General features: G+C 36.4%; 1 protein-coding gene across 13 annotated transcripts in view; it reads right to left on the bottom strand.

The window, feature by feature from the left end:
• Ift88 (intraflagellar transport 88) overlaps positions 1 to 12,600 on the bottom strand; it is a 132,045-nt gene that overhangs the window by 85,713 nt on the left and 33,732 nt on the right. For all 13 annotated transcript variants that reach the window (XR_002386189.2, XM_087199404.1, XM_087199409.1 and 10 more), the window contains 3 exons: positions 3,867 to 3,969; positions 2,955 to 3,069; positions 865 to 1,096 (listed from right to left, as the gene is read on the bottom strand). Coding sequence is in view for 12 of the 13 variants with exons in the window: in XM_087199404.1 (XP_087055530.1) it covers positions 865 to 1,096; positions 2,955 to 3,069; positions 3,867 to 3,969 (450 nt within the window). In the remaining variant the exon portion in view is untranslated. The remainder of the gene's footprint in view (positions 1 to 864; positions 1,097 to 2,954; positions 3,070 to 3,866; positions 3,970 to 12,600) is intronic.

The raw sequence follows: 12,600 nt of genomic DNA, 5'->3' as shown, positions 1-12,600 counted from the left end.
ATAAACCAGTAATTTATGCATAAAAATCTGGAAAATATTTTGAAAGCATTAATAAGAAAAACAATCTCATTTTCCAGAAACTACTGTTTCTATTTTGGTGTTCCAGGTGCTATTTGTGTGTAGTGTGTATTTGTCCTTTTTAAATTAACATTACATAATATTCTCCCTATGTTTTTAAAAATATGACTTCTGAGAACTGTGTTATGTTCTATTCCATAAAGAAAGATAAGAAATTACTTTATTTTCATTCTTGATCCATTTAGCACAGGTTAGTTTAAGTTCCCTCTGCTCAAGAACTTTAAAAATGTTTGACCTGAAAATCTTTTAGAAAGGATTGTGTGGTTCCATGATCAAGATGTTGCTCTTAGTGAATGACATATAAATCTTATTTTTAATGATTCTTTTAAAAATTTTTGACTAAAATTTTGCCGTCTGTTTTAACTATAATCTCTAACTCCATTTCAAGAGAGTTGCACGCCCAACCTAATTTAAATAACAAATGAAATATATCATCTATGAGTCATATTAATATAATCCTTTGAGAACTCAAGAAGTCATCTAAGATAGGCATGGGGGCATATGCCTGCAATCACAGTACTCTGGGTGACTGAGGCAGGAAAACCACAAGTTTGAGCCCAGCCTTAGAAAATTAGTGACTTAGTGATAAGTTGTCTCAAAATTAAAAAAAAAAAAAAAAAATGGAGGGACTCGGGATATAACTCAGTGCAAAGACTCTGAGTTCAATACCCTGGTTTACCACAAGAAAATAAAAGGTCATTTATTCCAACTTTCTCATTTCTAGAATGAGAGAAATATAGATAAGGACTACAGATAATGCTACATGATAGTCGTTTTCATACTCACAGTTGGTGAAATATATTTATCATCATCATCAATTTCTAATGGGACAGCAATCAGTTTTTGAAATGCCTTCTTCATTTTTTCTCGGTCTCCAATGGCAAAATAACTAAGAATTAGGTTGAAGCCTGCCTTCAGATTTGGTGCCATACTCATTATGTGCTCAAATGAATTAATGGCATCTGAATACTGACCAGTTTTAATAAATGTAACTCCAATATTCTGCATTATTTTAATCCTAAATAAAAATAAACATGAGTTAGTCTGAAAAGTAAATTCTTTAGTATGGATTCAAGGCATTCCACAAAGAGTACCCTTTTATTCTTTAGTTCTTTTTATCAAAACTTTATTGTGATATAATCTATATACCATAAAATTCACTCGGTTTAAGTGCACAATTCAATGATTACTGCTATATATACACAGTTGTGGAACTATAACCACATATTTATTTTCATTTCTATTACCCTAAAAAGAAAACCTGTGCCCACTGACATTCATTCTCTATTGTCACATCAAAGCTGATTATATATACCTACCTAGGCAACCATGAATCTACTTTCTCTATGTGTGTCTTTTCTAGACATTGCATATAAATGAAATAATATAATATGCAATATTCTGTTAGGGTTCGTTCACTTAGCATAATCCTTCTGCAATTCCTCCATATAGTCTCAAGCATAAGTACTTCACTCCTTTAGTTGCCAAATAGTACAGTATTCTATAGTATGGATGCATGCCACATTTTACTTATCCATTGTCTACCTGATGGATATTCAGATTATTTCCACTTTTTGGCTATTATGATTAATACCATTATGAACATTCACATACAAGTTTTTTTCATTTTTCTGGGGTATATACCTAGGAATAAAATTGCTGGTCATATGGTAAATATATATTTAACTTGTAAGAAACCTGCCTATTTTCCAAAGTTGCTGTACCATTTTACATACCCAGTGCATAAGGTGTCTGATTTATCTACATCCTCATCTACTCTTTCTGAATAGACCCACTCTAGTGGATGTGATCCTACCTTATTCCCACTACTCAACATGATCCCATGTCAACTACATTATTTGTAATTAGCTGGTAAAGATCATAAAGGTTTATTTTCCTGACTCATGTCATGGAGTTCCCTTTGTCTAAAATGTTATCTCTTCTCTAACTTAAGTAACCTACCTCTAGTTCACCTTCAAAAAGTCTTTTTTGTCCATAGAACCATTCTTGTTCTCAATAATTATTCCCTCAACTGCATTACTACAACATCCACTGTCTCAATTATTGATTATTAAACATTTAACATAGGATAGCTAATATTATCATCTTTTTCTAAAATGCTCAAATTCTTGGTTTCACCTGGGTTAAAAGTACCTTGGAGTATTGTGTCCTATAAGCTAGATAATATTTGCCAATGATAATGAGATATCACGCAAAATTAAAAAACAAATGATTATGAAAAGTAGCATTTACAAACAAATTAACTGTCATAGGAGAAATGTCCCTGGTGCCTAGGGAGAATTGTATCTAGTAAATACCCTGTCTATGCTCCTGAATATGGCAGGAGTAGAAAATATATCTTCTCCCTCTTCTAAAATTCATAAGTAATTCCTTTTACTATTTCAGTCTCAAGCAAGGTGATTTTTTTTTTTTCCTGTACTGGGGATTGAACTCAGGACCTTCTGCTTGTGAGGCAGGTACGGGACCACTGAGCTAAATCCCCAGCCCTAAGGCAATATTAATTTCTAGCCATGTATTCTAGTCTGATATATTATGTAGGACCCATATTGTGATATTTTGTTGGCATTAAGTTGTATCTTGGTATTAATGGCTTGCAGGGTTAATTCCTAGATGGTCAGTAAGCTTCATTTTATTTCCTTTGATCACATTCTGCCTTTAACTTTTAATTTAACATTATACAAATATGTGTAAGTAGTCACAGGGAACAGAATCAAATATTACACATGTAAATAAGTCTAATACCTCTCATGTACAGTACAAACATTTCAAAATGTTCAGCCTACTGGCAATGGATCAAAAGAGTTATCTTGTTTCTAAAACACCCCTACTATTTTACAGTTATAGTACATACTTACCTCATTTCTTTATGGACACTTGGGATTTGATCTAAGGCCATTCGGTAGAATTTAATGGCTTTGGAATAATTTCTTTGCTTTAAATAAATGTTTCCCATATTCACTTTCAATCTTCCTAAATAAAAAAGAATGTATAATATTCTCATTTTTACACCATCTCTATGATATCTTTGATGACCTTAATAATTCATACTCTTTAAAGCTTTCTTCGGGTTATGAAGATTCATACATTAAAATTCTAACTTTAAGACAGTTCTACTGTCATGTATTTACATGTTACTATTCTGTGAGAAAATGGAACTTAAGATAGGTAGACTTCTGAAAATATGGCCGGAAACGACTGATTTACATTATAGAACTGGGAGTATGGGGATTTAGCTCAGTGGCACAGCACCTCCCTTGCAAGCACAAGGACCTGAGTTTGATCCCTGGTACCAACCCCCCCCCCCCAAAACCTGGGAGTATATTCTGCTAAAAAATGGGATGTAAAAATATATGACATTTTAAAATTAGATTTAATAACACCAAATGCATTTTAATGATATTAGATGAAATGATATTCTGATAAACTAAAATATTACTACCAAAATTATAAATATAGGTACTAAATGGAGACTCTAGTCTCTTGAGTATACATTTGTATAAGAGAAAGAATCGCCATGGATCATTCCTACTTATGATGACAGCATACATTTTCTGTTTACTGTTAGGCAGCACACTTCACATCAACTGTATTTCTTCATCTGTATGGATTTTCATATAAATAGTGTCTTTAAACAAGATACCTGTATCATGAATACAAATGTGCTTAGAGCATAAGTTATCTCATTATAAGGAAGTGTAAAGTAAGGAGCTGTAAATAACAGTATGAAAGAATAATTTCTAGTGGAAAAACTGATTATATACACCTACCTGAATTGCTAAACATCTTATTTTTCACTATAACTTGATATGTGTTTAGTGCTTCAGCATACATTTCATTAGCTGAATACTGACTGGCCAAGTTGAAGAGAACCTAAAGAAGAAAATATTGCAAAAAGATACATAATGATCATTTTAGGCCCCTTTTTACGTATGATCCTTTCAGAGATTAAAATGCTATAACAAAGTTAGCATAAAGATAGCTATAACAAAGTTACATCAAGATACTCAACCAAACAGGAAATTTAGTATACAAAAGAAATATCTTGCAAAAAACCCAGAAATAACTTACATTACAAATAAACTAGAACATTTAAGAAACAGTTGTCCACTAAATTTCACTTAATTTTCTATGCATTCTATGTTAATTTAGTAGTATTTGCCATCCATTAATCTCAGGAAGACATACAAAGAATAAATGTGCACTGTTTATGTTACTGATAATAAATGAACAAGATAGTATACTAAATTTTCTTGTAAATATGTTAAACACCATGTGGAAATAATTTAAACTTTAAAGTATAATGGGGAAGAATTTGTATAGTAAGAGCTCTGTATAAGTAATTATAATTAAAATAATTAAGCCTTACTAAATTATGTTCTTACAGGTAAAAAAAATTACCATCATAAATTATTCCCTAAGGATTTCATGGAATTTGAGATTAGTTATACTTAGTAAATATCTAGTATTTTAAAGTTTCAAATGCCCTTTATTCATTTGTTTAGTATATGAAAACTTGCCCATCAAAAACCCAGCCCCACTTCTGGTACCAGAAGGCTTCTACCAAGAACCACAACAATGATTTCATTGAACTAAGCTAAGACTTCCCCCTGGTCATTTGGGCTCCTCATGCCTCTGAGCTAAAAAGTTAGGATACGGGGAGGGGTGACTGATTCAGACTACCAAGGGGAAACTGGACTATTACTCCAAAATGATGCAAAGGAAGAATATATTTGGAGTGTAGGATATCCCTTAGGCTTCCTCCTAGTATTGCCATGGCCTGTTATTAAGGTCAGTGGGAAACTACAACCCAATCCAGGCTAAATGACAAGTGGTCCAGCACCTTTACAAATGAAGGTATAGGTTACCCCACCAGGTAAAGAACCAAGACCTCCTAAGGTGCTTGCTGAAGGTCTACAGAATACAGAAGGTGTAGTAGAATAAGGTAATTATAAACACTGCCTATGACCGTGTGACCAGTTACAGATGTAAGGACTGTAACTATAATTGTTTTCTGCTGTATTGTTAATATGCTAGTGCATACGTACACCTATATCAAGCAGGTAATATTTATTTTCTTTCTTTGTAACATAATGTTGACAGTCTTAATATTGGTTTTTAAGTATTGTTAAACCTATATTACAATGTTTAAGTTATAGAGTGTTAGCAGTAAGCATTACCAAAAGAAAAACTTTGCTTTCTATTCTGAGAATGGATTCATGAGTGTCCATTGATATGCAAGATAGCTTTATCATGTTAGGCATAATTATGAACTTGCCATTGTATCTGAAGACTATGGTTTAAGGGAATGCGTCTGGTTGTCAAGTTGAAAAGGGGTGGATTATGACAGCTGTGGCGTCAACTTGAATAAGAAACACCTAGCTGATTAGGTTAGCAAAGTTCTGTGTATGTCTAGATGACTGATTTACTGAAAAGGGAAGACCTACCCTGTGTGCATGTGGCACCCACCAATAGGCTTGTGGCCTCAATGGAATAAAAAGGGAAAGAAGAAATAGACTCATTAATTTCTGCTTTTCAGGAGGAGTTCCAGTCTTGGCCATTGCCTTTGGACATCCATCTCCAGGCTTCCAGTGTAGATTCTTCAGCCTTCCAGACTTTTTGGCTTCCCAATATGTACTCACATGGGATTCTGAAGTAAGCTCCAGGCCTTTGACTTTTGACCGGACCTTCTGGCTCTCCAGCACACAGTTAGCTCTTTTGCAGGCAGCCACTGAAAACCTACCTTGTGAATCCTTTATATATCATAGTGCCTTTTACACATCAGTTTAAAGAGCAAGGAAGTATATTTTCAAAATTAAAGAAATGTTGCTAAAAATACAGAGTTTTTAAAAACTATGCTCATAGAACATTACCTTATTTGCCTAGTTTGAAATCCTTGAAACTCAAAAGTTTACAATAAAATCTCATTAATAGACAGAGCATAGGGATGAGGACGGCAAACACAAGGCCCTAAGTTCGATTTCCAGTACCAAAAAAAAAAAGACAAGAAAAGAAAAAGAGAGACAGAGCATAAATATTAACAATCTTCAAAACATACAGCCACTGGATGGAGGATTTGAACTTATAAAGTTATTAAAGACAACTAACTGAATAGCTAATTTATAAAAAGGATCTTTCCCAAAAGATCTATGAACCAAAGACAAAGTGTCTCATGAACTATCTTATTATTGGTTCAATTCTGGGTACCTAAAAGTGTATGATTTAAAAAACGAAACAAGAAGGAAAAAAGAAAAATGACTTCAGTGTGGTGAAAGGGATGAGGAGAGATTGATCAATGGGCACCGAGTTACAGTGAGACAAGAGTATGAAGTTTTGTTGTGCTAATGCATAGTAAAATAACTATAGAAAACAATAATGTACAGTGGTACCTTGATTCACAAACTTAATTTGTTCCATAATTTTGGAAAAGATGGCCACATTTGTGTTTCTGCAAGAAAGATAGCTGGGGTCATGTTTGTCACCCGAAGTAGTTTACGAACAAAAACAAAATTTTGCTAAGTGCTTTTGTTTGCAAACCAAATTGTTCACAAACAAAACCATCTGCAAACTGAAGTACCACTGTACCGTATATTTCAAAAAGCTAGAACAGAGTCGCGTGGAAGACACCGAATCAGCCCGCTGCAAACAGGCAGGTCTGCCCATGGCCTACTGAGGGCCCCAGTCGCGCGGAATACGCTGAATCAGTCCGCTGCACACAGGAAGATCTGTGCATGCCCTACCGAGATCCTGAGTAGCACAGAAGACACCGAATCACCCCGCTGCAGACAAGCAGCCACCTGGTTCCACACTACAAAGACACAGAGGATACCAGACCACCAGACCAAGGTACTGAGTCCGGCTGTTCCCAGCCCAGAGGTAGGGGCTTCTGAGCCGTTGTCCCACTGCTCCTGGTCCAAAGGAAGGGGCTTCCCGGTCACCATCCCTCCCGCTGCTCCCAGCCCAGAGGAAAGGGCTTTTGGGCCACCATCCCTACCACACCTCCCAGCCCCTGTCCCACCTCTCCCAGCTCAGAGGAGGTAATCTGTGCAGGCGCTAACAGCCCCCTGCCCCAGTCGAAATGAGAAAACACATAAATAAGTCTCAAAACCAGACTTCCAGATCACCTACAGCAACTCCAAAGGGAAATGAGATGGAACCCTCTGATACTCAACCACCTGGACCCTCTGAACTGGCAACAAAAGGGGATCTGGAAAAAATGAAATCAGAAATAATTTCTCAGATAACAGGAGAAATTGTGCCCCTAGTGCAAGACATGATTAATAAATGCAGAGAGGAGCTCAGGAACATGATGGAATCCCAACAGAAGAAACAAATGGAATCCATAAAACAGATGCAAATAGATTTCCAGGACATGAAAAACTCCACTGAGAGTCTACACAGCAGAATGAGCCAATGTGAGGACAGAATTTCAGATATAGAAGATAAGATTGCAATTAGCGACCAGGAAAAGAAAAATTGCTTCAAAATTATAAAGGAACATGAGAAATCAATCCAGCAGCTTCTAGATGATGCAAAAAAGAATAACATAAGACTGATTGGGCTCAATGAAGCAAGAGGAGAGAGTAGAGATGACATAAAAAATCTCTTCACAGAAATAATGGCAGAAAACTTCCCAAGGAGGGGAAAAGGGCTTGACATACAGATAAGTGAGGCATATAGGACTCCAAATAGCCTTGATCAAAAAAAATCTACACATAGGCATATAATTGTTAAGATTCCAGAAACACAACAGAAGAACAAAGTTCTCCAAGCAGTCAGAGAAAAGAAACCAATCATATACAAAGGAAAGCCCATCAGAATCACAGCAGACTTCTCAACACAAACCATCAAGGCAAGAAGAGCTTGGAGTGACATAGTCCAAGCCCTAAAAGAAAACAGCCTCCAACCCAGATTGATGTACCCTGCAAAACCATCTTTCAAAATTGATGGAGAAATAAGATACTTTCGTGACAAAGAGCACCTTAGGCACTTTGTGAATACGAAACCAGCACTCCAAAGAATTTTACACAATATCTTAGGAACAGATATTGAGGATCACAACCCCAGGAAGCAAAGCAGAATGAACCCATGTGGCACGACAAGAAATTAAATGTAAAGGGGGAGAACCCAACAAAAAGAAAAAGTCATGGCAATAACAAGTCAATACGTTTCAGTTATAACCATCAACGTTAATGGTCTCAATTCACCAATCAAAAGAAATAGACTGGCAGAATGGGTCAAGAAGCAAAATCCAACAATATGCTGCATACAAGAAACACACTTAATTCAAAAGGAAACTCATAAACTGAAAGTTAAAGGGTGGAAAACAATACTGCATGCAACAGGAACCCAAAAAAAAGCAGGAGTAGCTATCCTCTTGGCAGATCAAGTAGATTTCAAAACAACACTGATTAAGAGAGATGAAGAAGGACACTACATCCTTGTAAAGGGAAGAATCCAAGAGGAAGAGATGACAATCATAAATATCTATGCACCAAACACTAGTGCACCCAACTATATAAAACAAGTACTAACGGACATGAAAAGTCATATATGCACTAATACATTTGTAGTGGGGGACCTCAACACCCCACTGTCACAAATAGATAGATCAATTAGACTAAAAATAAGTAATGAAATATTAGAACTCAATCGAACTCTTGAACAAATGAACTTAACAGATGTTTACAGAGTGTTCCACCCCACAAAATCAGAATACACATTCTTCTCAGCTGCACATGGGTCATTCTCCAAAATAGACTACATACTCACACACAGAACATGTTTAAGTAAGTGCAAAGGAATTGAAGTTATCCCCTGTACATTATCAGACCATAGTGCGATGAAATTGGAGATCCATAGCAAAAGAATTCTCAAGAATTTCATAAGCACGTGGAAATTGAACAACACACTTCTGAATAACCAATGGGTCAGACAGGAAATTAAAGAAGAAATAAGACAGTTCCTTCAATTAAATGACAATGACAATACAACATATCGGAATCTATGGGACACAATGAAAGCAGTCTTATGAGGGAAATCCATAGCAGTGAATAGGCATATTAGGAAAACAGAATGAGCCCAATTAACCTGATGCTGAACCTCAAGCTTCTAGAAAAAGAAGAGCAGGACAACCCCAAAGCTCATACAAGGGAGGAAATTATAAAGATCAGAGCAAAAATCAATGCAATGGAGACTAAGAGAATGATACAAAAAAATCAATGAAGCCAAGAGTTGGTTCTTCGAAAGAATCAACAAAATTGACAAACACTTAGCCAACCTTGTCAGAAAAAGGAAAGAAAAGGCCCAAATCCATGCAATTAGGAATGAAAAGGGTGAAATGACAACAGACCCAGCAGAAATCCAGAGGATCATCAATACCTACTTCCAGAACCTATACGCCAATAAGATGGACAACACAGAAGAAATGGACAGATTCCTAGATACATATGAATTATCAAAGTTGAACAAAGAAGACCTAAAAATTCTGAACAACCCAATATCAAACAATGAAATTGAAAATATAATTAAAAACTTACCAACTAAGAAAAGCCCGGGCCCTGATGGCTTCACTGCTGAATTCTACAAGACATTTAGAGAGGAACTGCTGCCACTACTGTTTAAACTCTTCAATGAAATTGAAAGGGAAGCAATACTCCCAAATTCATTCCTGGAAGCAAGCATCACCTTGATCCCCAAAGCAGAGAAAGACCCAACTGAAAAAGAGAACTATAGGCCAATCTCACTAATGAATATAGATGCAAAAATCCTTAATAAGATAATGGCAAACAGAATGCAGAAGATCATCAAGAAGATTATACACCCTGATCAAGTGGGATTCATCCCAGGGATGCAGGGATGGTTCACTATATGCAAATCAATCAATGTAATACGCTATATCAATAGAGCCAAGGACAAAAACCATATGATTATATCCACGGATGTAGAAAAAGCATTTGACAAAATCCAACAGGCATTTATGATAAAAACCCTACAAAAAATTGGAATAGATGGTCTCTACCTCAAACTGATAGAAGCCATCTATGAAAAACCAACAGCCAATATCATATTAAATGGTCAAAAACTGAAATCCTTCACACTCAAATCAGGAACAAGACAAGGATGTCCACTATCACCACTCTTGTTCAATATAGTTCTGGAAACATTAGCCATGGCAATTAGACAAGAGAAAGAAATAAAAGGAATAAAGATAGGAAATGAAGAAGTCAAATTGTCATTATTTGCAGATGACATGATACTCTATATAGAAGACCCCAAGAACTCCATCAAAAGTCTTCTAGACTTAATAACTAAATTCAGTCAAGTAGCTGGTTACAAGGTCAACACACAAAAATCAATAGCTTTCCTCTACACCAATGACAGACTCACTGAGAGAGAAATAGGGCAAATAATTCCTTTCACAATAGCATCCAAAAAGCTAAAATACCTAGGAATCAACCTAATGAAAGAAATCAAAGACCTCTTCTCTGAAAACTATGGCACTCTGAAAAGAGAGATTGAAGATGATATCAGAAAATGGACAGACACCCCCTACTTCTGGGTAGGAAGGATTAATATAGTGAAAATGGCCATACTTCCAAAACTGCTATATAGATTTAATGCAATTCCAATTGAGATCCCAGCAGCATACTTCATAGACCTCGAGAAAACAATCCAAAAATTCATTTGGAACAAGAAGAGACCCAGAATAGCAAAAGCAATTCTAGGTAACAGAGACACGGCAGGGGGTATCACAATCCCCAACCTGCAACAATACTCCTAAGCTACTGTGATAAAAACAGCATGGTACTGGCAAAGAAACAGACTTGAGGACCAGTGGAACAGATTAGAAGATGCAGAAACAACACCAGACACACTCAGCCATCTCATCTTCGACAAAGGAGCCAAACATCCTCACTGGAGGAAAGATAGCCCCTTTAATAAATGGTGCTGGAAAAACTGGGCTTCAACGTGCCAAAGATTAAAACTAGACCTGTATCTCTCACCATGCGCTAAACTAAAATCGAAATGGATTAAAGATCTAAATATTAAAATAGAAACTCTGAACCAGTTGGAACAGAGGTTAGGTAGAACCCTTGAAGACATCGGTGTAGGAAAAGATTTTATGAACAAAACCTCAGTTGCCCGTGAACTAGCACAAACAATCAACAAATGGGATCTCTTCTTATTAAAAGGCTTCTGCACAGCAAGAGAAACCACCAGCAGTGTGAAGAGACAACTCACAATGTGGGAAAAAACCTTCACCTGCTCTTCCTCAGACAAAGGTCTACTATCTTGAATCTATAAAGAACTTAAAAAGATCAGACCTCCCAAATTTAAAGACCCAATCCAAAAATGGGCATCTGAAATGAACAGACATTTCTCAGACAAAGAAGGAGAAATAGCAAATAAATACATGAAAAAATGTTCAACATCACTGGTCATTCGAGAGATGCAAATGAAAACAATGCTGAGATTCCACTTCACTCCAGAAAGAATGGCTGCTATCATGAAATTAACCAATAGCAAATGCTGGTGGGGCTGTGGGGAAAGAGGAACCCTGTTCCACTGCTGGTGGGAGTGTAGCCTGGTGCAAGCACTGTGGAAATCAGTATGTAGATACCTCAATGAACTAGGACTGGAAGTCCCATTTGATCCCGCTATTCCAGTGCTGGGGATCTTCCCCAAAGAATTAAAAGAATCATACCACAGTGATATATGTGCGCCCATGTTCATAGCAGCGCAGTTTGTAATAGCTGAAACTTGGAAACAGCCCAAATGCCCATCAACTGGAGACTGGATCAAGAAAATGTGTTTTTTTAATAAAATGGAGTACTACTCAGCCATAAAAAATGAGAAATTAGAGACATTTATAGTTAAGTGGATGCACATTGAGGTAATACTCTTAAGTGAAATAAATAGGACACAGATGTGTAAATACCGAATAGTTTCTCTGGTGTGAGAAACTGAAAGTGTAGATAAGGACTAAAATGTATAATAGTTAATGTGAAATAAGAAGAAAAGGGGCAAAGGGGAAGGAAGTGGGAGGGGGAGGGGAAAGGAACGAAGGGAATGGAATTAATATGAGAAAATGGAAAAATAGGAATAAAATCTTTGTAAATGGGGAGGACTGGAGGGGTTGAAGGAGGGCTGGGCAAGGGTGAAAAATAAGAACCAAGAGAGACTATGTAAAGGTGCAAATTTCCAATGATGAATGTCATTATATTGTATACCTAAAATGTACCAATGATTAGAATGAATAATCGATAATGTAAAACAGGAAGAAAAGGTCCAAAGGGGTAGGGGTAGTGGGAGGGGCAGGGGAAAGGAAAGAAAGGAAAGGAAAAATGCTGAGAAATCGAAAAAATGGAAATAAAGTCTTTGTAAACAGGGAAGGGTGGAGGGGGTGAAGGGAGGGCTAGGAATGGGGAAAAAATAAGAACCAAGATGCATTATGTAAAGGTACAATTCCCAATGAGAAATGTAATTGTGTTTTACACCTAC

The sequence above is a fragment of the Heterocephalus glaber genome, unplaced genomic scaffold (assembly GCF_053883595.1).
Source record: "Heterocephalus glaber isolate CG9 unplaced genomic scaffold, H.glaber_assembly_v1.0 deba00001719, whole genome shotgun sequence".
Lineage (NCBI taxonomy): Eukaryota > Metazoa > Chordata > Mammalia > Rodentia > Bathyergidae > Heterocephalus > Heterocephalus glaber.
This window is presented reverse-complemented; position numbering and strand designations above follow the sequence as displayed.